The sequence below is a fragment of the Carcharhinus amblyrhynchos genome, chromosome 15 (genome assembly GCF_965287045.1).
Source record: "Carcharhinus amblyrhynchos chromosome 15, sCarAmb.v2.hapA, whole genome shotgun sequence".
Taxonomy (NCBI): domain Eukaryota; kingdom Metazoa; phylum Chordata; class Chondrichthyes; order Carcharhiniformes; family Carcharhinidae; genus Carcharhinus; species Carcharhinus amblyrhynchos.
In genome coordinates this window covers 11,844,933-11,868,905 of record NC_137338.1, presented here as the reverse complement: position 1 = coordinate 11,868,905, position 23,973 = coordinate 11,844,933, and the positions used below count along the sequence as shown (strand labels likewise).

Genomic DNA, 23,973 nt, shown 5'->3' with positions numbered 1-23,973 from the left:
CTCTGTCTCTCTTCTTCTTTAAGATGTTCCTTAAAATCTCACTCTTTTGACCAAGCTTTTGGTCGCTTTTCACAACTTTATTTTGACAATGCACCCACAAAGCATGCTGGGGCATTTTTTTTAATATGGTAAAAGCCTTGTTAAGCGTCCTGGAGTGAAAAACGATGTGGTGATCCTCTATGCCATCTGATCTCTAATATATATGTATCAGGCATAGATAAGGAATGGTGATGCTCTCCATTATAAAACAGTCAAGTCTCACCTGGGAACAGTTCTCACGTGGGATAGGAAGAGTGAGGGTTGACCGGGGATCAATTACTGCCTCCACTTCAAAAGAACTTCACTATGTCCAGCCGGCACGGTGGCACAGCGGTTAGCACTGCTGCCTCACAGCGCCAGTGATCTGGGTTCGATCCTCGGCTTGGGTCACTGCCTGTTTGGAGTTTGCACGTTCTCCCCGTGTCTGCGGGGGTTTCCTCCGGGTGCTCCGGTTTCCTCCCACAGTCCAAAGACGTGCGGTTAGGTGGATTGGCCATGATAAATTGTCCCTTAGTATGTGGGGGAGTAGCTAGGGTAAATGCATGGGATTATGGGGATAGGGTCTGGATGGGATTGTGGTCGATGCAGACTCGATGGGCTGAATGGTCTCCTTCTGCACAGTACGGGTTCTATGATTCCACGTCCTCAGGGCGATAGGTTCATTTAATAATTTTAAACCCAAGATTGGGATATTTCTGGCTGACAAGAGTATAAAAATATATAGTGTGGGACTTTCCAGCCATTGGGATTTTCTGGTCCTGTTGCAGTGAGCGGCGATTTGGCTGACCGCCAAGTTCTCTGTCCTTGCTTGCAGTGACAATGGGGCATGAATGGCCATAAAGTCAGGGCAGGTAGATAGAGTTCAGGTACAGATCAGCCCCAATCTTACTGAATGGCTGAACAGACTTGAGGAGCTGAATGGTTGACTCCTACTCTTAGTTAGAGAAGATTCCCCTATTCATTCAACACAGATTTCAAGCAGGACAAGCACTAGAACTCTGATGAACCCAGACTCAGGTAGACCTCCCTGAAGCAGGAGGTTCACAGCACTCTGATGCTCAAACAGATGGAAGTCATCCTCCCTTGATCTTCGCATCGATTCTGTGTCAGTAGTTACCCGTGTGCCTCTTGTAGTGTTTGAGCATGTTGACCTTCTGTGCAAACTTCCGATGGCATTCCTTGCACTCGTACTCTTTGATCCCCTTGTGGAGTTTCATGTGATGTCTTAGGGCATGCTTGGTTTTCATCCCTGGACAAGGAAAGGCAAAGAGACAGACATTATTGCAAAAATTAACAAGCCTTGATTAAGATGGAAAATCAGAACTCCCCAGTGTAGATGAATAGGACAAGGAACAGGATTGTGTATCTGGTGGTAAAGTAACAAAATTAAATTTTATTTATTAGTCACGAGTAGGCTTACATTAACACTGCAATGAAGTTATTGCAAAATTCCCCTAGTCGCCACACTCCAGCACCTGTTCGGGTCAATGCAGCTAACCAGCACAGCTTTCAGAATATGGGAGGAAACGGGAGTACCCAGAGGAAACCCACACAGACATGGGGAGAAGATGCAGACTCCAGACAGACAGTGACCCAAGCCGGGAATCGAACCCGGGTCCCTGGCGCTGTGAGGCAACAGTGCAAACCACTGTGCCACCGTGCCGCCTCATGATGGGAATGGGGATGATGGATTATCGAGGTATTAATACATTTGTTTCATTCAAAAGAGAATTTGATTTGATTTATTATTGTCACGCATTGGGATACAGTGAAAAGTATGGCAAAAAGTAAAAACGTTAAAATAAAAAGTAAAAAGCAAGAGAGTACAGTAATCTTGGCTGTGGATGGAGAGAGGAGCCTGATATTGAGGCAGCTATGCATCAGTTGTGAAAGGGATTAACTTGATGTCTTTATTTGCCTTTAGAAGGTATTAGTTACAATTTCTAGTAATCCAAGGTGACAGCATGGTCAGAAGAGGACAAGAGCACAAGAGCTACAGAGAGAGAGGGAAGCAGAGAGCCAGAGAGAGACAGCACAGGAGTGTACAAAGCACTTTGGGGAACATTAACATCTTGAAAGGTTCAAGATGTTTACACCTCCAATATTTTATTTATTTATGAGTGTCACAATTAGGCTCACATTAACACTGCAATGAAGTTACTGTGAAAATCCCTGAGCCGTCACACTCCAAAGCCCGTTCAGATACACTGAGGGAGAATTTTAGCATGGCCCATGCACCTAACCAGTATATCTTTCGGACTGTGGGAGGAAACCAGTGCACCAGGAGGAAACCCACGCAGACACAGGGAGAATGTGCAGACTCCACACAGGTAGTGATGCAAGTCAGGAATCGAACCCGGGTCCCTGATGCTGTGAGGCAACAGTGCTAACCACACCGTGCCACCCTAATATTAATAGTGAGAAAGCGACTTGAGTCTCTCACCTTTCCCGCACTCTGCGCACAGATAGTCTCGAACATTGTCATGCACCCTCATGTGTTCCTTCAGCATGTCCCGCCGGGCAAAAGACTTCCCACACTGTTCACAGGTATGACTCTTCACTCCTAAACAGCGAGAAGCATGATAAAAAATATGACCAGGGAAAGAAACACAAGAAAAGCAAAGCCACTTTCTAATGCCTGTCAACATACAGTGACTGGAGTCAATTTACTACCACAGTTTGACCGATCTTTGTCGCAATAAAATCCAAAGGATATTTTGAGGTCAACTGTATTAATGGGAATGGGCCTTTTCTGTAAGTTAGTTGTGGACTATACTATAACATAACCCAAATTCTCAGGATGTGGGTCAATCATGCTTTACCATGGATGGCATTGAGCTTCTTAAGCACTGGGGCAGCTGCCATTTCTTTTCTATAAGGCACTTCCCAGAGCAACCTGAGACCGATCTAACTCAAAGCACACTGGCAGTCTTCAGGTAGAAAGAGTAATTAATTAAATCTGTAGCTTTGCCTGTATTCCCTCTGCATCCAGCAATGGATGCCAGTACTGCCTTAGAACAGCTGGCAACCAATGATTGCACAGGCAAACCCCACCCGGCTTTTGTTTGCTGCTTCCTCACTGGATTAAAAATACGGTAACTCATCCATCCCCTCGTGTGAGAATCCACAGACTTGAGAAGCCTCTGACTGTTGAATTTGTTACATTTGCACAGGCGACCTAAGTGTCTTAGAGCAGCAATGATGGGGAAAGGTATGATGTGGAGATGCTGGTATTGGACTGGGGTAAACACAGCAAGAAGTCTGACAACACCAGGTTTAAGTCCAACCAATTTATTTGATAGTAAACTCACAAGCTTTCGAGGTTTCCCTCTTCGTCAGGTGAATGGAATTATGGTATGTTATGGAGAAACATATGTTAGAGATACGGCAAAGATTCCATATTCCGAGAGCAAATTAGAATGAAAACAAATGGCTTTCCCCAGCCATTGGGGAACTTGACAGCTTCCTTGGTAGCAGGATTGGCAACCCATCTAAAACGCCCTCGACATTGGCTGGACCGCAAGATCATGCTGGTTGCTAATGGTGAGTTACCACTGCCACCGGAAAATATGCCAAGGGAGGCTGGAAAGTCCCGTTTATTTTTATGAATAACTTCAAACACGTGCCCACTTAAAACACAGAGTCTTGTGAAGAGAGGAATCCCAATTAGGGAAAATAAATCAGAAGTCTAACCTTGATTGTATTTTCAATACAATTATTCCTAAATTATATTATATTACGGCAGGCAATGGCCTAATGGTCTTACCACTAGATTATCAATCCAGAAACTCAGCTAATGTTCTGGGGACCAGGCTTCGAATCCCACCACGGCAGACGGTGGAATTTGAATTCAATAAAAAAGTCTGGAATTAAGTATCTACTGGTGACCATGAAACCACTGTCGATTGTCGGAAAAAACCCACCTGGTTCACGAATGTCCTTTAGGGAAGGAAATCTGCCATCTTTACCTGGTCTGGCCTACATGTGACTCCAGAGCCACAACAATGTGGTTGATTCTTAACAGCCCTCCAAGGGCAATTAGGGACGGGCAATAAATGCTGGCTGGCCAGCAACAACCTCGTCCCACGAATGGATGAATGAATGAAATTTTAGGGTGGGGGGGGGGGGGGGTCAAGGTGGGTTTGGTGGAATAGGAAGAGTTCAGATCATTTGGATAGTGTAATGGTTTACCTGTGTGGATTATTTTGTGACGTTCCAAGTTCCCTGTACTGTTAAAGATCCTTCCGCAGATATCACAGGGATGGATGTACCTGAAACAGAAATTCAACCACACAATTCAACAAAGGGACACGTGGACCCAGTCAGGAACAAAACCCGCATGTTACAGACAGCTAAGAAACAAGATCCAAGCTTTGGAACTGGCTATAACAAGAAACATTCTCACCGATAAAAAAGACATGGAGACACTGGAGAAGGTGCAAAAGCAATTAACTGGAGAGATAGCAGAACTGAGAGGTTATAACCATCGAAGATGCCGGCACTCTTTTCACCAGGAAAGCCTGAGAGATAATCTGATAGAGAACCTTAAGATTATGAAACAGTGCAATATATTAAAATGGAGAAGGTGTTTTCCCCTTGCAGGTGAGGCCAGGGTGGCCACCAGTGTAAAATAACCATGAATAAATTCAATAGGAATTCAGTAGAAACTTGTTTACCCAGAGAGTGGTTGGAATATGGGACTTGCTGGCATAAGTAGGAGTGAATAACACTGATGCATATGGGGGGAAGCTAGATGAACATGATGAAGATGGAATAGAAGGTTATATTGATGGGATTAGAAGAAAAAGGGTAGGGGAGGAGGCTTGTGTGGAGTGGTAACATAGGTTTTGATTGGCTAGGTCTATTCCTGCTGTGCCCAAGACTGCAGGAAACTACAAAGGGTCATGATCAAAGCCCAGTCCATCACGCAAACCAGCCTCTCATCCGTTAAGTCTGTCTACATTTCCTGCTCCTTGGAAAAGTAGACAGCATAATCAAGGACCCCACGTATCCTGGACATTCTCTCTTCCACCTTCTTCCATTGGGAAAAAAATACAAAAGTCTGAGATCACGTACCAACCGACTCAAGAACAGCTTCTTTTCTGCTGCTGTCAGACTTTTGAATGGATCTATATTATATTAAGCTGATCTTTCTCCACACCGTAGCTGTGACTGTAAAACTACATTCTGCACTCTCTTCTTTCCTTCTCCCCATAAACAGTATGTTTTGTCTGCGTAGCGCACAAGAAACAACACTTTTCACTGTATCCCAATACATTTGACAATAATAAATCAAATCAAATACTCTGCAGGTTTGGTGTCTATTCTCTTCCAATTCTCACTACAGTACTTGTCGAGATATATTTCTATGACCATCGGTCATCCTCTGTATCTAGCTCAAATGGCCATGTGTCTGGATAGTGACTGTCAGCCATTCAGGCACTTTGGTGGGATGGTAAGGCTGATGACAAGAAGTTGTACCACAGTAAAGGTCTGCAAATTTAAGAGAAGAGAAAAAAGCAGAGACCTTCAAGAATTGACAAATCTCCCACCTCATGGACCTGGGCTACAATGCTTTCTAAAGGGTCTGCTGAGAAAAAAAACAAAGCCACAGCATGGCAGGATTATTTAAACTCTCTTCGAGGAGTTTCAGCCCATGGCTTGGGCTGAGTTTAGGACTTCAGCGTGTAGGGAAATCACAGGATTCAATTAGAAGAGGAGTGTTTTGCAGATCAAGATCATAACCCACTGTAGGTCGTTAAGAGCATCCAGCCACTCGATGAAAAACTATCTGGTTATTAATGCATTACCATTTGCTTTGCACAAATTGGCTGCGACATTTCCAACACCAGCCACTCCACTTCAAAAAGACTTGGCGCTTAGGGACATCCTGCCCTTGTGAAAGCTGCTGTACTAATGCACCATTCTTTAAAACCTACCAGGCCTCCTTTCTGTGGAGGTTGACCAGTTAGTTTTTCTCTTGGCATTTAACGGGGCAGCATGGTGGCACAGCGGTTAGCATTGCTGCCTCACAGCACCAGGGACCCGGGTTCAATTCCAGTCACTGCCTGTGTGGAGTTTGCACATTCTCCTGGTGTCTGTGTGGGTTTCCTCCGGGTGCTTCAGTTTCCTCCCACAGTCCAAAGATGTGCAGGTTAGGTGGATTGACCATGCTAAATTGTCCTTTAGTGTCAGGAATAGCTGGGGTAAATGCATGGAGTTATGGGGATAGGGCTTGGGTGGGATTGTGGTCAGTGAAGACTCGAAGAACCAAATGGCCTCCTTCTGCACTGTAAGGATTCTATGATTTTCTTTTTTGTGTATGTCCAAATTGGAATACTGTGAAAAGTATTGTTCCTTGCGCGCTATGCAGACAAAACATACTGTTCATGGGATCTCATTACCTGGAGCTGGAAATGAAGCCAATTCAAAGACCAAATCAAATCCTGTCCTCTTAGAGTTCCATACGCATCCAAACTTCCAGAAGGCCAATTTCCAACTCTCTCCCTCCCAGCCAATTAAAGGATCAACTATTGACCAATACAGTATTGTTAATAACTCAGCAAGCAACCTGCTACATTAGGGGGAGAGTGAGAGGGAGAGATCTAGGTATCAATGGGTGATTGGGATGGAATCCTTGGCATTCAAGTTCAAATACCTGTGCAAGCTAAAGCCTTATCCAATAAAGTGGTCCCAGATGAACAAGAAACAGCACACTGTAAAGTTCGAACAACTTAGACTCCAGGAGTAATCCTCTGCATGCCCTGTCCCCCTGAGCCTTGACTGATGCCAAGCAGCAGTTAAGTTCTCCAGAGGCAAGGTCAGGAAAGTGCCGCTGCAGGGAGAGAGTGTGTGCATCCTATATCATCAGATCCTACCTAAATGGGTAGTGTAGCACTTTTGTTGGAGACCCTCAGGTATAATGACAGATGTCCCCCGCCAATACAAGCACACACACACACTACTCACTTTTGGACGTTGGGGTCAGAGTCCGGCAACTCTTCCCTGTGGATGACCATGTGGGCGTGATAGGTGGCCTTCAGCGCAAAGCGACGATTGCAGATTGTGCAGCCGTAGCCCTTCTCCTTGTGAATCTCCATCAAATGCTTCAAGTACTGACTCCCTTTGGCAAACGTGGCCTAGAACAGGAACAAAACGATCAGGGTTTAGTGAGATCCAGGTTTGATCATTATGTCAGGATTCCTACGTAGCCACCTGAAATTTAATCAAATGAGCAGCATATCAGAATGCCATACGTGCATACATGTGTGTGCGCTGGCTGGAGTGTGTGCAATCAGCTGTACTTGTACAGTCCTGGAGATTCACAGAATGGAAACAGGCCCTTCAGCCCAATTTCTCCATGCCGCCTTTTTTTTTAAGCTAGTCCCAATTGCCGGCGTTTGGCCCATACCCCTCAATACCCATCTTACCCATGTAACTGTCTAAATGCTTTTTAAAAGACAAAGTTGTACCCCCTCTACCACCACCTCTGGCAGCTTGTTCCATACACTCACCACCCTCTGTGTGAAAAGTGCCTAAATTCAATACTTATACATCTGTCTACACACAAAAAGCAAGGTATCCAAACAGAAAATACTAATTAACTATAATTTACAGATAAATCCAATCAGGAAATACTTTAGCAATCTGTTACAAAACCCAAACTTACTTCATGGGGAGTGTGGACGTCATGAACTTCAACTTGGAGCTTTTGGACATGCACAGACCAACATTCTTATGTTTTTTTTAAGGTCCAGTAAGCTTATTCATAAGAACATAAGAACATAAGAAATAGGAGCAGGAGTAGGCCATCTAGCCCCTCGAGCCTGCCCCGCCATTCAATAAGATCATGGCTGATCTGTCGTGGCTCAGTTCCACTTTCCCGCCCTCTCCCCATAACCCTTAATCCCCTCTCTTATCAAGAACCCATCAACCCACTTCTTAAAAATATTTAGCGAGGCAGCCTCCACCACTTCAACGGGCAGAGAATTCCAGAGATTCACCACCCTTTGAGTGAAGAAGTTCCTCCTCAACTCCGTTCTAAACCGCCTCCCCTTTATCTTGAGGCTGTGCCCCCTAGTCATAAAAGAAGTGTGAAAACCCAGGTCAGGGAGAAGTGAGGCACCATAAAAGACTAGTGCCCTCGGCAGGAGACAGCGCAAGGGGGTAGCGCGAGGGCACAGAGCGAGATCTTAAAAGGAAGTTCCAGCTAGGGGACAGAAACAGGTCCCAATTAAGTTAAGGAAAGGGAGAGTTGAAATTGTGCTTGTGAGTTGGTGTTTGAGTGTAGACTCGGGAATCCAGGGGAACAGAATCTCGGGAGTCAAGATTGAAACACTGCAAGGTGGGTCATTGTTGAAGCTGTCCGGCTTGGACTAACCTTTGGAGAGAATTCCAAGGCAAGGGGTGGGGTTTTCTGGAACCACACGACATGTTTCTCAGTGACGGGAAGGACGCGCCATTGGCTGGATCTTCTGGTCCCACTGCTGTCAATGGGATTTCCATCCCATTGGAATCCATGCCCCGCTGTCGGAAAACCCGTGGTGAGGATGCATCATCAGTGGGAACGGAAGATCCCGCCGGTGTGAACAGCCAGAAGGTCTCACCCAAGATTTTTGAAGGTGACGATTGACACCCTTGTGCAAGAAACAAAATTTCAGTGAGGTTAGTTGACTCACAGGGTGAAATCTTGTCAAAAATTGGGTGAGTACTGGTTCCGGCTTTAAAGAAAGGCAGTGTTTCCAGCCAATGGCGCTGGTGTGTTTTTGGGCCAAATCTTATGTCTCATCAGCGATAATTTTTACGCCCATGAGTTTCGCACCGCTTCAGCAGTGCGTTCCCTCTGATTCACCCACCCTGCAAAGACCTAACTGCCACGAGCACTGGGACGCTCCACATAAACGGCTCCTCAGCACTTGTTCCATTATGAATGCAGACGGCAGCCAAGAAGATAGCACCGTGCATTTGGAAGGGGGACCTCACCAGGATGCTGGATGGAGTAAAGCAGAGACGGGGCACACTCCAGCCCCTGCTCCAGGAGCCGGCCTTCCAGCGCAGTCACCACCCCCTGTCTAGGATGCAGTGGCAGCCCTGGTCATTGCAAGCATAGTCCAGAAGAGGCAGCAATGTCAGAAGAAGATGAACGATTTTCTTCTCTCAGCCAGGATACATGATCCACCCCCAACCTCCCACTGGACCCTCTCGTACCCCCAAATCCTTTGTCTTACTCAACTACGTTGGCCTTTGCCAACATCAGGCATCAAGTGCACCCTCCCACAATCACCATGTTCTCCCCAGTAGCTGCTATGCTCCTCACACTCCAGCTCCCAACTCAGCCCCATGCCTGCCTCACCTCATCACCATCTTAAATGTCAACACTCCTACCTACATTCTTCCTCTCTGTGTCAGTGCAGGACAAACTCAACCACAACAAGCATGAGTGGGCACAGCCAGCTGGAGTCATGCCCAAGTTGAGAACTTCTAAGGAGCGAGCCCTCGAACTGGTCAGAGGAACAGCATGCTGCACTGCTGGTGAAGTAGAGGCAGCAGAGAAACGTGAGAATTCTCATCACGTACGCTGTCATTCCTCATGTCTCAAATGAGTAATCAATGTTCCCTCTGTATCCCCTGTAATGCACTGATGCCACGTCCATTCTCTAACAGGCCGGTCAGGAGGTGAATCCATGGACTCTATCTTGGTAGCGTCTGCCAATTATTTTGTAGCATAGCATGTTTGACCACAGCTGGCTTATTAATTCACATGTTCCTCGTACTCACCCTGAATGTTGGAGAATAAGATAGTTATTGTACATTGCTTTGATTTTTTGACCTTTTATAGTAAGGTTTATTTTTATTCTCTCAAAACTCATGGAATATTGCAGCTTTCCTCTCTGAAAAAATGTCTTAAATCTCAAACTCTTATTGATTGCTAACCGGATCCTGCCAACAACTTGGGAGTTTGGCCAAGGATCATAACATACATGAAAACAACTTCTTCACACCTTCAACATGGTAAAACATACCACAAGGTGCATCAAGCTGTGCTGGTTAGGTGCACTGGTGATGGCAAATTCATAGAATCCCTACAGGACATAAGGAGGCCAAAGATGTGCAGGTTAGCCAGACGTGCTAAATTGCCTCTTAGTGTCGGGGGACTAGCTAGGGTAAATGTATGAGGTTACGGAGATAGGGTCTGCGTGGGATTGTGGTTGGTGGAGGCTCAATGGGCTGAATGGCCTCCTTCTGCACCTTAGCGATTCTATGATTTTATGAAACTCTCCCTCAATATCCCCAAACAGGCACTGGAGTGTGTCGACTAGGGGATTTTCATCGTAACTTCACTGTAGTGTTAATGTAAGCCTACTTGTGACTCTAATAAAAAAAAACAAAAGGGATTATCAAATAACGTTTCACAGCGAGGCACGTAAGGAGATTAGCAGGACAGGTGACCAAATGTTCAGTCAGAAAGTCATGTTTAAAGGAGCATCTCAAATGTCCTTCAATGAGGAATCTCGATATCAGAGAAAGGCATACCTGGCATTTCTTGCAGCTGTATTTATGTGGGATGGGTTCGCTTACTCCATCTGACATTTCCTCTGTTTCCTCCACCATGATCCCAAGTTTGCTGATGAATTGCTCCCGTTGCTGCTCATTCATCAGTGGAATGTCCTGTACACAAGACAGAAGGGGACGTTACACGAGGAGCTTATCTTCTGGTAAGCTGGGAGGGTCACTCTGGGTACTGTGTGATTCCCGCACTTCTGGATCAACCCACACACCTGACTTCGATCCTGCTCAGAAAGGCACCTTATCTCGTAGTTGTGACTGCAGAAGGGTGCAACCGTACTAGTTTCCTGGCACAGTTGCCCAGTGTTTGTGTCTCCATCAAGAGGTGATGGGCAGACAGAACCGGATACTCTGGTAGCACTTGGTGATACCTTTGTAAAAGCAAGACCTTGCTTCTGATACAAAGCTATATTTGTGTGGAAGTGGCGTAGCGGTATTGTCGCTGGACTCGTAATCCAGAGGCCCAGGGCAATGCTCCGGGAACCCGGATTCGAATCCCACGCGGCAGATGATGAAATTCGAATTCAATAAAAACTAAATCAGGAATTAAAAGCCTAATCATGAGAATAAAACCATTGTCGATTATTGTAAAGACCAATCTGGTTCCTTTAGGGAAGGAAATCTGCCATCTTTACCAGGTCCTGCCTACATGTAACTCCAGATCCACCGCAATGTGGTTGATTCTTAAATTCCTCTGAAATGGCCTAGCAAGCCAATCGGTTCAGGGACAAATAGAATTGGGCAATAAACGATGGCCCAGCCAGCGACACCCCCTCCCGTGAATTAATTTAAAAATTAATTTACAATCAATATTTATTGCACAATAAATGGTGAAAGGTATCCAATTGGAAAACCAATTAATTAATTTACCAAGAAATCCAACCAACTACAGGAAACAGACACATAGGCCATTGGAAATAGCTAGCATCTTCAGGCCAATGTTAACTGCAATTTTTGGATCAACATATTGTAGTACCTCTTAGCTCTAGTCTTTTAAAAATACATACCTTAAAATGGACGTGAGTGTGATCTCTCAGGACATCTACACGGTAGAATTTGCGCCCGCAGATCTCACAGGTGTACTTCTTGTCCCCATGTGTCAGCAAGTGTTTATTCATGTTGCTTCGACAAGAGAATACCTGCCAACAAAATGTAAAACAGAACGCAGGTCATCAATATCAACAGGCATCAAGGGGGAGTAAGTGCTTTCTTCCAAACTTCAAAATCATTTTCTGCCCACATACTAAATGGGAAATTCATCTTGTAGCCTTATCTGACTGACGCACAGGTTAGGTGGATTGGCCATGCTAAATTGCCCCTTCGTGTCAGGGAGGCTAATACGAGGGGTTATGGGGATAGGAACGAGGTGGGATTGTTGACGGTGCAGATGCGATGGGCTGAATGGCCTCTTTCTCATAGAATCGGTATAGTACAGAAGGAGGCCATTCAGCCTGTCAAGTCTACACCGTCACCAATCCCATCCATGCCCTTTTCCCTGTAACCCCACGTACTTACCCCTGCTAATTCATCTGACGCTAAGGGGCAATTTAGCATGGCATATCCACCTAATCTGCACATCTTTGCCAGGAAGCCGGGTGCTGAGCTTTAGGGGCGCAATTGTACAGGCAACTCAGGAAGTCTGTCATTCCCGATCAACTGGTGCAACGAGCCATAAAGGTCACCCCAAGTGATTTCCCTCCCTCGCCATTTACCTGCCTTTCCAAATGTCTCCATTGTGCAACATTCTAAAGACTGGTGTGCGGGGCGGGGGCCATTCTCCCAGCCCGCTGCACTGCTCTAGCAGCTTAGCAGGCCGGAAGACAGTGCGGAGGAAATTTAGCTGGCTTCCCGCTGGGTGCAATAGCCTCCACAGAGCTCCGGGTCCCGGATTTCCGGCAGCGTCAGTTCCACGCTGATTTCTGGAGCAGAGCCTCTTCAAATATTTAAATTTTCATTTTAATCTCATTGGTGGGACTGGACTCACTAGCGCGTTTCGCGCCCCCCCCACCCACCCGCCCCACTACCCCCTTCTCTGCCAGGAGTGGTTCACTCTAGTGGGGTTTTCAACAGCTACCCACTACCGGCTAATTGATGGCCCGACCCTGCTGGAGTGAAGGACAGCTTGAAGATCCCCCAGGAGCCTGGAGGTGAGCGGTCCCTGGGCATTGCCAGCCTAGCCTGGTACCCTGGCACTGCCTAAGGGGCAAAGTGGCAGTGCCCACAGGGCACCTTGGCACTGCCCACCAGGCATCAAGCAGTACAAGGGGGTGAGGCCGGGTGGGAGATCGGTGGGAATGGGGGGGTGCGGCGGGGAGGGTAAAGTCCCTCTGCCAATGGTCCCAACTGTGGAGTGGCGGCGATCGGGGCTTGTCATCGGGCTGGGGGGAGGGACTAGCCTGCAAAAATCTGGAAGGCCAGCGATCACGATGGCCCATCGGGTGAGGTGGGGGCTACAGGGGAGATCGAAGCCGGCCAGGAGAGAGGTGGGAAAGCGGGAGATTCGGGGCTAGCCTGCGGGCGCCTAGAGGGCCAGCGATCAGAGCGTGGGTCAGAGGGGCAGCGTTGCAGGATCACTGCAGCGATCACGAGGCTGGCAGTGCGGAGCTACTGCACCTGCACCGATCTCCACTATGACAGATCGATGCACGCACAATGGCCCACTCAGCGCTATGCTGCCCGCCTCTCCAGCGGGAATAGCCCCGGACCCTGGATTTTCAGCGTGAATCTCACTAGGGTACTCTGTGATGCAAAGAGTGTGGGAAATTCATTTTGGAAATTCTGCTAAAAAAGAACAACGGGAGTTACTCCGGAATTCGACACTTAAGAGTGTTTTTGGCAGAATCTCGGCCCAGCTGTCAGTGGGGAGCAGCAATCCAGACAGATCAGTAACTGCGTAAATGTCAAATGAAGTGTTCACTGATGTTCTCTAGGGAAGGAAATCTGCCGTCCTTACCTGGTCTGGCCTACATGTGACTCCAGAGCCACAGCAATGTGGTTGACTTTCAACTGTCTTCCGAAATGACCTAGCAAGCCACTCAGTTCAAGGGTGACTAGGGATGGGCAATAAGTGCTGGCGCAGCCAGTGACGCACATGTCCCATGAATGAATGAATGCTCTCGGTCTCATTCACACTGTAATTCTGAGGGAGAGTGAAATGTTTTAAGAGTTTATTGGGTGGGTCAGTGATGGAGAACGGGGATGGTTGAGTGGCGAGAATGACGCAACAACATCCAGATAAAACTGTTTGGAAGAACAAAAGAAATCAATCCAACATTGTTCGTACCTTTCCACACACGGGACACCCTGACGGTTCCTTTTTGTACTTCACCATTCCATTGCTCTCACTTTCATCTTTTTTTGCACGTTTGCCACCTATTTAAAAAAAAATTGGAAAGGTTAACTTGAAAATAAAAGTGTCTTTCCATCAGACATGTCCAACGTAGCAATGGTTTGGATAACACCAACATAATGATAACCATCCAGTGTGCAGTGAACTGAAGTGTACAATGGTGATGGGAGGGTAAATTATTCCCACTAGTCTGTCAATCAGTAACATGTAAATTTAGGGTTAATACCAAATCCTTAAAATAAATCAGGTGCCCCTTTTTACGAGAGCCAGGGTATGCAGTACGGACAGAAGCTTGCCTGAATTTTGCAGCTCTAACAAAAGGAATAACTTAAGCAGAATTACAGTGTGCATGAGACCTAGAGGTTCATTCATTCGTGGGGCATGTACATTGCTGGCTGGGCCAGCATTTATTGCCCATCCCTAGTCACTCTTGAACTGCATGGCTTGCTAAGCCATTTCAGAAGGCAGTTGAAAGTCAACTGCATTGCTGTGGCTCTGAAGTCACATGTAGGCCAGACCAGATAAAGACAGCAGATTTCCTTCCCTAAAGGACATTAATGAACCAGATGGGTTTTTCCGACAATCGACAACGGTACAAAAGTCTGACATCATGTACCAAACAACTCAAGAGCAGCTTCCTCCCTGCTGCCATCAGACTTTTGAATGGACCTATCTTGAATTAAGTTGATCTTTCTCTACACCCTAGCTATGACTGTAACATTACATTCTGCAATCTCTCACTTCCTTCTCTATGAACGGTATGCTTTGTCTGGATAGAGCTCAAGAAATAATATTTTTCACTGTACACCAATATTTGGGACTATAATAAATCAATCAGCTCCTGGACCTGGGTTTGATTCCTGTACATTCCCGCGCTAAGTAAAGAGGATGTCCAGATTTGACCTACTTACTAAAACCACAAAAGAAAGCAACCAATGTTTCTACAACCAGGTCTGGAGTGGTGTACAAATGCATACTCTTGCCACAGATCAACACAACAGCCCACAGAAAAGCAGCAGGGGCCATCCACATGCCACAGTGTACCTTCCGTGTGACGCCTCTGGTGGTCCAACATGACGTCCTTCCGGTAGAACATCTTTCCGCAGGTTTCACAGGAGAACTTCTTGTCCCCGTGTTTCTTCTTGTGTTTCGAGAGGTTACTGTTGGTTGAGAAGAACCTGAAGCACATGTCACACTGGAATGTTTTGTCGTCTGAATAAACAAAAGCACACAAAGGTACACGAGGAAATAAATAAATTGGCGGCAAGACAGATTGCAATACAGGCAAGGATGTTTACGATCTGGAATCAAACAATCCAAAAGGAGGACAATTGGCTCATCGTGTCTGTGCTGGCTCTTTGAAATATATGTCCCACTTACCTTTCTCTTTCTGCATAGTTCTGTAATTTTCTCCCCTTCCAGTATCCATCCAATTCCTCGTTTCACAGTCACTATTAAATGCGCTTCCATCACCCTTCTAAAGCTTAAGTTTATTTACTATTGTCACAAGTAATGCAGTTACTGTGAAAATCCCCTAATCGCCACACTCCAGCACCTGTTTGCATACGCTGAGGGAGAATTTAGCATCCCCAATGCACCTAACCAGCACGTCTTTTGAAACCGGAGCACTCAAGAGACACGAGGAGAGCATGCAGACTCCACACAGAAGTGACCCAAGCCGGGAATCAAACCCGACAGCGGATTCGAGTTTAGACAGTGCATTAGAGATGATGAAAAACAACCATAAAAAAAACCCACTTCCTTCCAATTGCTTTGCCACTTATCTTAAAGCTGTTTTTTCACTGAGTTAAAGTAAATACCGAAAGATCCAGACAGATGAGGGGAGGGTTTTTTTAATTGCAGAGTGAGTTATAAAGATCTGGAACACGCTCCCTGAAGGGGTATCAGAAACTGATTCAGGCATAAACTTCAAAAGGGAAATGGATAAATACTTGAATATGAAGAATTCTTCTGATAGACCCCATAATTATGAATAAGAAAGGGGAGCCTCGGATGTTATGAGAAATGTTACAATTGGTCATTTTGATGAGGATGATGATAGATTTAAGTTGGCTGATCCCAGTCAGTGTAATACTTGAAAGGACTCTCAGAACTCCTGCCTGGAATGTGAATCTCAGGAATAACAGCAAAATAGACCATTATGTAAATGACACAAAGTTGCAGCATGCTGCTGTGCAGAGGGACCTGGGTGTCCTTGTGCAGGAATCTCAAGAAATCGGTTTGCAGGTGCAGCAGGAAATTAAGAGGGCAAATGGAATTTTGTCCTTCGTTGCTAGAGGGATGGAGTTTAAAAACTGGGAGGTTGTGTTGCAGCTGTATCAGGTGCTGGTGAGGCCACACCTGGAGTACTGTGTACAGTTTTGGTCTCCTTACTTGAGAAAGGATATCCTGGCACTGGAGGGGGTGCAGAGGAGATTCACTAGGTTGATTCCGGAGTTGAGAGGGTTGGCTTATGAGGAGAGACTGAGTAGACTGGGGCTATACTCAGTGGAATTCAGAAGAATGAGGGGAAATCTTATAGAAACATATAAGATTATGAAGGGAATAGATAAGATAGAAGCAGGGAAGTTGTTTCCACTGGTGGGTGAAACTAGAACTAGGGGGCATGGCCTCAAAATAAGGGGAAGCAGCTTTAGGACTGAGTTGAGGAGGAACTTCTTCACACAAAGGGTTGTGAATCTGTGGAATTCCCTGCCCAGTGGAGCAGTTGAGGCTACCTCATTGAATGTTTTTAAGGCAAGGATGGATAAACTTTTGAGCAGTAAAGGAATTAAGGGTTATGGTGAGCGGGTCGATAAGTAGAGCTGAATCCACAAAAAGATTAGCCATGATCTTATTGAATGGTGGAGCAGGCAAGAGGGGCCAAATGGCCTACTCCTGCTCCTAATTCTAATGTAAACAACCAAACCCACTCAATTACTTTTTTGATATTGCTAAATCTTTGGAGTACACCACGTGGGGACAGAGAGGGGTAAACACTGGACAAAGCTTACGTGTAACTGATGTACCCAAACAACAATGCTTTTCTAACAAGGCCATCCACTTCCTCTAATAACAAATTAACTCTTTTACCTGTTCGGCAGTTGTGAAACTCCAGGGCAGTCCTGATACGGAAAGCTTTTAGGCAGGTGTTACACTGGAATAGGTAGCTATCGTCCACCTGGGGAAAAAAATAGCAGCCACAATATCATACGCATGTAACTGATCCACAATGACTGGTATATTGTTTGCTAACTAGCAAACCTGATAATTAGCACAGTAAAGTTGCACACAGTACAACTGGTGGATTAGTTTGGTATATGTAATAACAGTAAGAAGTCTCAACACACCAGGTTAAAGTCCAACAGTTTTATTTGGAATCACGAACTTTCAGAGCGCTGCTCCTTCATCAGATTCCAAATAAATCTGTTGGACTTTAACCTGGTGTTGAGGCTTCTTATTGTGCCCACGCCAGTCCAACGCTGGCATCTCCACATTATGTAATAACAATAAGATGTGTGGTATAACTGGAATACAGTGCAATATCTGTATGTAATAAACTGCATATCTAAAAATCAATTGCAATATGTAGGATATAATAGAGATGCAATGCTATGACTGTTTTAACAGCTAGTGTGGTTATCTGGATAAAACAATGGGCTAGATTTCAAAATGGAGTGTATAAATAGTATTGCCTGTTGGAACACTGACCTTACAGTTCCAAAATGTGTCAGTGTGAGGGACTGGCATAGAGGTATTGTTGCTGGACAATTAATCCAGAAACACAGGGTAATGCTCTGGGGACCTGGGTTCAATGCCAATCACGGCAAATGGTAAATATGTGAATTCAATTCTTTAAAAATCTGAAATTAATTGTTGATTATCATTAGAAATCCATCTAAGTTTATCATAAAATCAGAGAATCCCTGCAGTACAGAAGGAGACCATTTGGCCCACTGAATCTGTACCGACAACAATCCCATCCAGGTCTAACCCCTGTAACCACATGTATTTACCCTGCTAATCCCTGTGACATTAAGGGGCAATTTAGCATGGCCAATCCATCTAACCAGCACATCTTTGGACTGTGGGAGAAAACCGGAGCATCTGGAGGAAACCCATGCAGACACGGGGAGAACATGCAAACACCAAACAGTCAGTCACCCGAGGCCTGGCATTCTGCGGCGGCACTCTAACCACTGCGCCGCCCATTTTAGGGAAAGAAATCTGATTTACTTACAGGTGACTCTAGATTCACAACAACATTGTTGACTTTTAAATGGCTAGCAAGCGACACAGTTGTGTCCAACCATTACGAGAAAGGGATTAAACCAGACGGACCACCAAGAATCAACTTCAGCACCAGAAACAGCAACATCAATCCCAGCCCTGTCGACCCTGCCAAGTCCTCCTTTGGGCAGGAAGACACGACCCTGAGGATGATTGCCTAACAATAGTCACGTTAATGGAATCGTACCTTACAATGTTCCAGACACCACCATCCCTGGATATGTCCTGTCCCACCGGGAGGACAGATCCACCAGAGGGGGCAGCAGTGTTGGGAGGGAGTTGCCTGGGGAGTTGCCAACATCAACTCCAGATCCCATGAGTGTCGATTCCTACCTATGCTGCCACCGTGTTTCCCATGAAGGAGAAGGTCGGGAACAGAATATCAAAGGAAAGCACTACTTTAGAATCATAGAGTCATACAGCACAGAGGCCATTCAGCCCATCCTTTGTAAAAGCTGTCAGATTTGTTTCTTAAATCCAATTCTTTATGTTATGCTTTTTAGAAAAATTCAGGACGTATGAAACTGGATTTTATATTTGGGTTGATAGTAGGTGAACATTGATGGCAACAGGTAGCGTCAAAGATAGATAGGATTTCTGTAGCTCGCCTGGGAATTCTTTATGAACCATTGTGCAGCTACGTTTTGCTCTGCGTCCATCCCATGCTAATGAAAGACTTGTGCATGCTGAAAGTGGCAGTGTAGAGGGGGATTGATCAGGTATTGACATTGCTATCTGCTACCCAGTGGCTGCTGTTGAAAAGTCCACTTGTGGATGAGGTGAGGAGCAGACTCCTCATTCAATGTCTAGACTTGTGATGCAAAAACCACAACACCATGGCACCCAAGAACAAGCAAGTGTCCTGATGCCATACCCCAACAGAGGGCATCCCTACCAGAGTAAAAGGGCAGAAGTTTTGCTTTTGATGTAACTGAGGGGGGAGGAACATTTTGTGCATTTATAAAAAGCATTTCCAGATTAGCGTGACACTGTATTTACACTTATGGAAAATATCCATCTGACAGCAGTCATTTTATTGCCTCAATCATTACTTGAGAAAGGATATACTGGCAGTCGAGGGAATGCAGAGGAGATTCACTAGGTTGATTCCAGAGTTGAGAGGGTTGGCTTATGAGGAGAGGCTGAATAAACCAGGGCTAATTTTGCCCAATTTCCTTCAACACATGCTTAGCCAAATTCTCAACCTCCGCTGTGCTGTTCTACAGAGATGCCAAGCAGATAGTTCCTCCAAGCTCATCTCTAAACCTCAACCATGATATCTACTCATACATCGCACCGTCTACGACTCAAGATTAGCCCCCTCAGGATCTCAAACCTATGGAACTCCATCCTCCGTGTCATGCGTGACTCCTTCAGTAACACTCTCGCCTCTAAGCCCAAAGGTTCAAGTTCCACTCCAAAGACATGAACAGAAAAAGAATAGGCTGTCACCCTAGTGCAAAGGAGCACTGGGGTGTCGGAGGTCCCATCTTTTGGATGAGATATCAAACCATCTGACTCACTTCAGTGGATGTCCTATTGCCCTGGTCAATTTTTATTCTTCAAGCAACAGCACTACAACGGCTAATCAAGCCACAATCACGTTGCTCTTTGTTGATGGGAGCTTGTTATATGCACACTAACTCCCATGTTTTCCTACATTACAACAGTGACTACACTTCCAAAGTACTTTAACAGCCAGGAAACATTTTCAGATGTCCTGAGGTTGTGAAAGGCACTTTATAATTGCAGGTCTGTCTCCCTCAACCTTCGATTCGTTGTGCAATCCAAGGACTTTTAAGATCTACCCAAACTACTTCTCGATTTGCCTCATCTTCGCCCTTACTCTTCACAATGCTGTGATGATCTTCGATCAAGCTTTTACACTCGGAAACTAAAGGCTTCTTCCTGGTAGGTAATTACAAGCTCAATACAAGAGATCTGAGGTCCGCACTATTTCCCCTCCTCGTGTTGCATGACACAGAGAAAAGGAAAGGGATGTTACGTTCTTACCCAAGCCAACTAACTAACTAGTAAAATTTGCTTACATTCCTGTGGGAAATTCAATTATGGGGCAACTTGTATCAGTGATTCAGTTCTCACCTCGTTCCTGCTGTGCTTGTAGGAGACGTGTTGTTTCAGACTTTCCTTCCGGCTGAACTCTTTCTCGCATTCATCACACTTGTAAAGTTTATCGCCTGTTGACAGAGGAGAATCAAATGAACAGATCCTGATCCTGTTATCAAAGGGGCAAACGCAGCATGTGTCAACTGGCCTCAGCAATAGTATAGGGAAGCTCGATGGGTCTCTACCCTTTCGTGACTTGACAGGATAAATCAATATCTGTTGGTAATGGTACATAAAGAGCGCAGTAGGTCACTGTGCAATAGTGATTTTAGGTAGAATTCTATGACATGTATGAAGAAGACTGTAACAGGAATTTTACCCTGCATCTAACTCTTGCTAAAGATGCTCTTAAAATGAATGTGGAAAGAACTTTGTTCCATATTTCATAGAATCCCTACAGTGCAGAGGAAGCCATTCAGGCCATGACTCTGCACGCACTCTCTGACGGAGATCTAATCTAAACCCTCTCTCCTGCAACCCCACATATTTTCCGTGGCTCATCCATCTAACCTACACATCTTGGGAAACTAAGGACCAATTTAGCATGGACAATCCACCTAACCTGCACATCTTTGGACTGCGGAACAAAACCGGAGCACTCAAGAGGAAACCCACGGAGAGAACGTGCAAACTCCATACAGACAGTGACCCGAGGCCAGAATTGAACCCAGGTCTCTGGAGCTGTGAGGCAGCAGTACTAACCATTGGCAGCCCCTTGTATCTAACCCAGACAATAGTTGGGAGAGCTTTCCTGTTCCTGACCTGGGGACATATGAGAAGGTTGTGAAGTTTAGTCTCTCTGCATTCAACCCATGTTGTAGCTCGCCTGGGAATTCTTTATGAATCATTGTGCAGCGACCTTTGCTCTGTGTCTAGCCCATGCTAATGAAAGACTTATGCATGCTGAAAGTGGCAGCGTAGAGGGGGATTGACCAGGTATTGACACTGCTGTCTGCTATCCAGTGGCTGCTGTTGAAAAGTCTACTTGTGAAGAGCAGACTCCTCATTCAATGTCCAGAGTCGTGGTGCAAAAACCACAAAACCATGGCACCCAAGAACAAGCAAGTGTCCTATGCCAAACCCCAACAAGGGCATCACCGCCAGAGTAAAAGGACAGAAGTTTTGCTTTTGATATAACAACTAGGGGGGAAGAACATTTGTGCATTTGTATAAAGCATTTCCAGATTAGCGGGACACTGTATTTACACATATATATTTACACATATTAGTGGGACACTGTATTTACACTTATGGAAAATATCCACCTGACAGCAGTCATTTTATTGCCTCAAGCACTTGTTTCTTTTAAATAACAGGGCTTGATGTTAAGACGGTGGTGTTACCATGGGAACGAATGTGTCTCTTCAGGTTGCTGCTGTTGTTGAAGAACTTGTTGCAGAGGTGACATTGGTAGACTCGCTGATCACCCAGACCCCTCAAAATCTTCCTGCGTGTGTCAGGCCTGTGGGATGGTACATGAATACACACATTAATCCCAGTGACACTGCACTGAATCACAAGAAAGATCTAGATTAAGAAATGTTACTGGTCTTCTCCCATAGAACCACACGGAATTTATAGCACAGAAACAACTCCAACTATCCCTTCCAAACCCGCAAAATCTACCACCTAAAAAGGCACCAGATTCAATGGAATACACCCCTCCCACCTGCAAGAGGTCCCCTCTGAGCTCCACACCATCTTGATTTGAAACTATATCGCCGTTTCTTCACTGTCGCTGGGTCAAAATCCTGGCAATCCCCTCTGAACTGTGGGCTCAAGGGAGTGGTTCAACACCACCTTCTCAAGGACCATAGAATCCCTACAGTGTAAAAGGAGGCCATTCATCTCATCAAATTTGCATTGAACCTCTGAAAGTGCATCTTATCCAGGCCTGCACTCGCCACCACTCAACGCCACTTCCCTCCCTCCAAGCTCAACCCTGCAACCTCTTTCATTCACCATGGCTAGTCCGCCTACCCTAATCCACCTCAGAATCCCTACAGTGCAGAAAGAGCCAATTCGGTACATGGAGTCTGCACTGACTCTCCCAAAGAGAATCTCACTCAGGCAGTCCCCTCCGCCCTATCCCCATGCAATTGCCATGGTTAATCCACATAACTTACACATCGATGGAGTGTGGGGGGAAACCGGAGCGCTCGGAGGAAACCCACAGAGATAGAGGGAGAACGTGCAAACTCAACAACGGAAGTCACCCGAGGCCGGAATTGAACCCGGGCCCCTGACTTTGTGAGGGAGCAGTGCTAACCACTGTGCCACCATGCTGCCCCAAATTAGGGATGACTAAGGAAAACAATACCTCAGAACAGCTTCTTCCTTGCTGTCATCAGATTTTTGAATGGACCTAACTTGCATTAAGTTGATCTTTTTCTACACTCTAGCTATGACTGTAACACTACATTCTCCATTCTCTCATTTCCTTCTCTATGTACAGAACACTTTGTATAGCGCACAAGAAACAATACTTTTCACTGCACTAATACATGTGACAATAATAAGTCAAATCAAATCAATAAATGCTAGCCTAGCCATCGATGCCCAACTTCCTCGAAAGAATAAAAAAAATGTTGGTGCTTATAAGACGAGGATTGGACCCTTCAGCCCTTCCAGCCTATTCTGCTATCCCAGGGAATCATGGCTGATCTGTATCCTCACTCTATTCATCTGCCTTGGCTTTGCTGAGATTTAAAATTATTAACTGAGCTAGTACCTACTGCTTTTGTGAGAAACATACCACACTTTCACTGCTCTTCTCCTCGAAGATATGCTTCCCAGCTTCTCCCCTGAATGGTCTAGTTCCGATTTTAGGGCTAGGTTCCCTTTTCCTGGATTCCCACCTCCCTGATGCATCCCCTGAACAAGGACCCTGTGCCTGATGTTGTCCCAAAATTCCCCAGAAAGTCTTTCCATCGCAGGAAAAAAATTCTACGGCATCCAGTGGTACACAGGCTGTTGGAAGGTAGCGGGTGAGGTGAGGGAGAAAGCAGAGAGGCAGCAAGTAAATAAAATCTTCACCTTCTTGGGACTTGCCTCAAACTGGGACGCACATGACGGCCATTTCTCAATATTTTTCCGTGATTCAACACTTCACCCAATTTTCCTTCACATACAGGTGCTTCCGAAGGTACAACGGTCGAAGGAGTTTTGACAACACTCGCAGACACTGCAAGAAAATGTGGGGAAAAAGAATTAGAGAAAGAATAGTGTGTGATAGGTCATAAAGCTATAAGTTCCCCACTGGAACCCGGATTCTACTCTTGTCAATGAGTAGAATCACAGAACAATCTAGCACTGACTAAAGCCATTCTGCCCATCATGTCAGCCTCTCTTGTCTGCTCCTTCGCCATATCCCTGCATTTTTTTCTTCAAGTACTTACCTGAATCTCTTTAAGACGATTGTTGAAACTGTACCCTCCCACCCTATCTGGAAGGGCATTCCAAATCCTAACTGCTCATTGAGTAAAATACTTTTTCCCTGATGTTGCCTCTGAGGCTTTTCCCAGTCATCTTAAATTTACACTTCCTTGGTTGTCAACCCTTCAAACTTCTCCTGATTTACTCTTTCTAAACCCTCTGGATTT

General features: G+C 45.6%; 1 protein-coding gene across 3 annotated transcripts in view; it reads right to left on the bottom strand.

Moving 5' to 3' along the window:
* The window catches only part of prdm15 (PR domain containing 15), a 65,238-nt gene that overhangs the window by 7,608 nt on the left and 33,657 nt on the right, over positions 1-23,973 (bottom strand). For 2 of the 3 annotated variants that reach the window (XM_080203406.1, XM_080203407.1), the window contains exons 10-21: positions 23,408-23,555; positions 21,715-21,833; positions 20,348-20,442; positions 17,048-17,135; positions 14,999-15,166; positions 13,889-13,977; positions 11,613-11,744; positions 10,573-10,707; positions 7,009-7,178; positions 4,231-4,310; positions 2,483-2,602; positions 1,157-1,288 (exon numbers count right to left, since the gene is read on the bottom strand). In XM_080203406.1, the coding sequence (XP_080059532.1) occupies positions 1,157-1,288; positions 2,483-2,602; positions 4,231-4,310; positions 7,009-7,178; positions 10,573-10,707; positions 11,613-11,744; positions 13,889-13,977; positions 14,999-15,166; positions 17,048-17,135; positions 20,348-20,442; positions 21,715-21,833; positions 23,408-23,555 (1,476 nt within the window). The remainder of the gene's footprint in view (positions 1-1,156; positions 1,289-2,482; positions 2,603-4,230; positions 4,311-7,008; positions 7,179-10,572; positions 10,708-11,612; positions 11,745-13,888; positions 13,978-14,998; positions 15,167-17,047; positions 17,136-20,347; positions 20,443-21,714; positions 21,834-23,407; positions 23,556-23,973) is intronic. The other variant, XM_080203408.1, reaches the window with a different exon arrangement.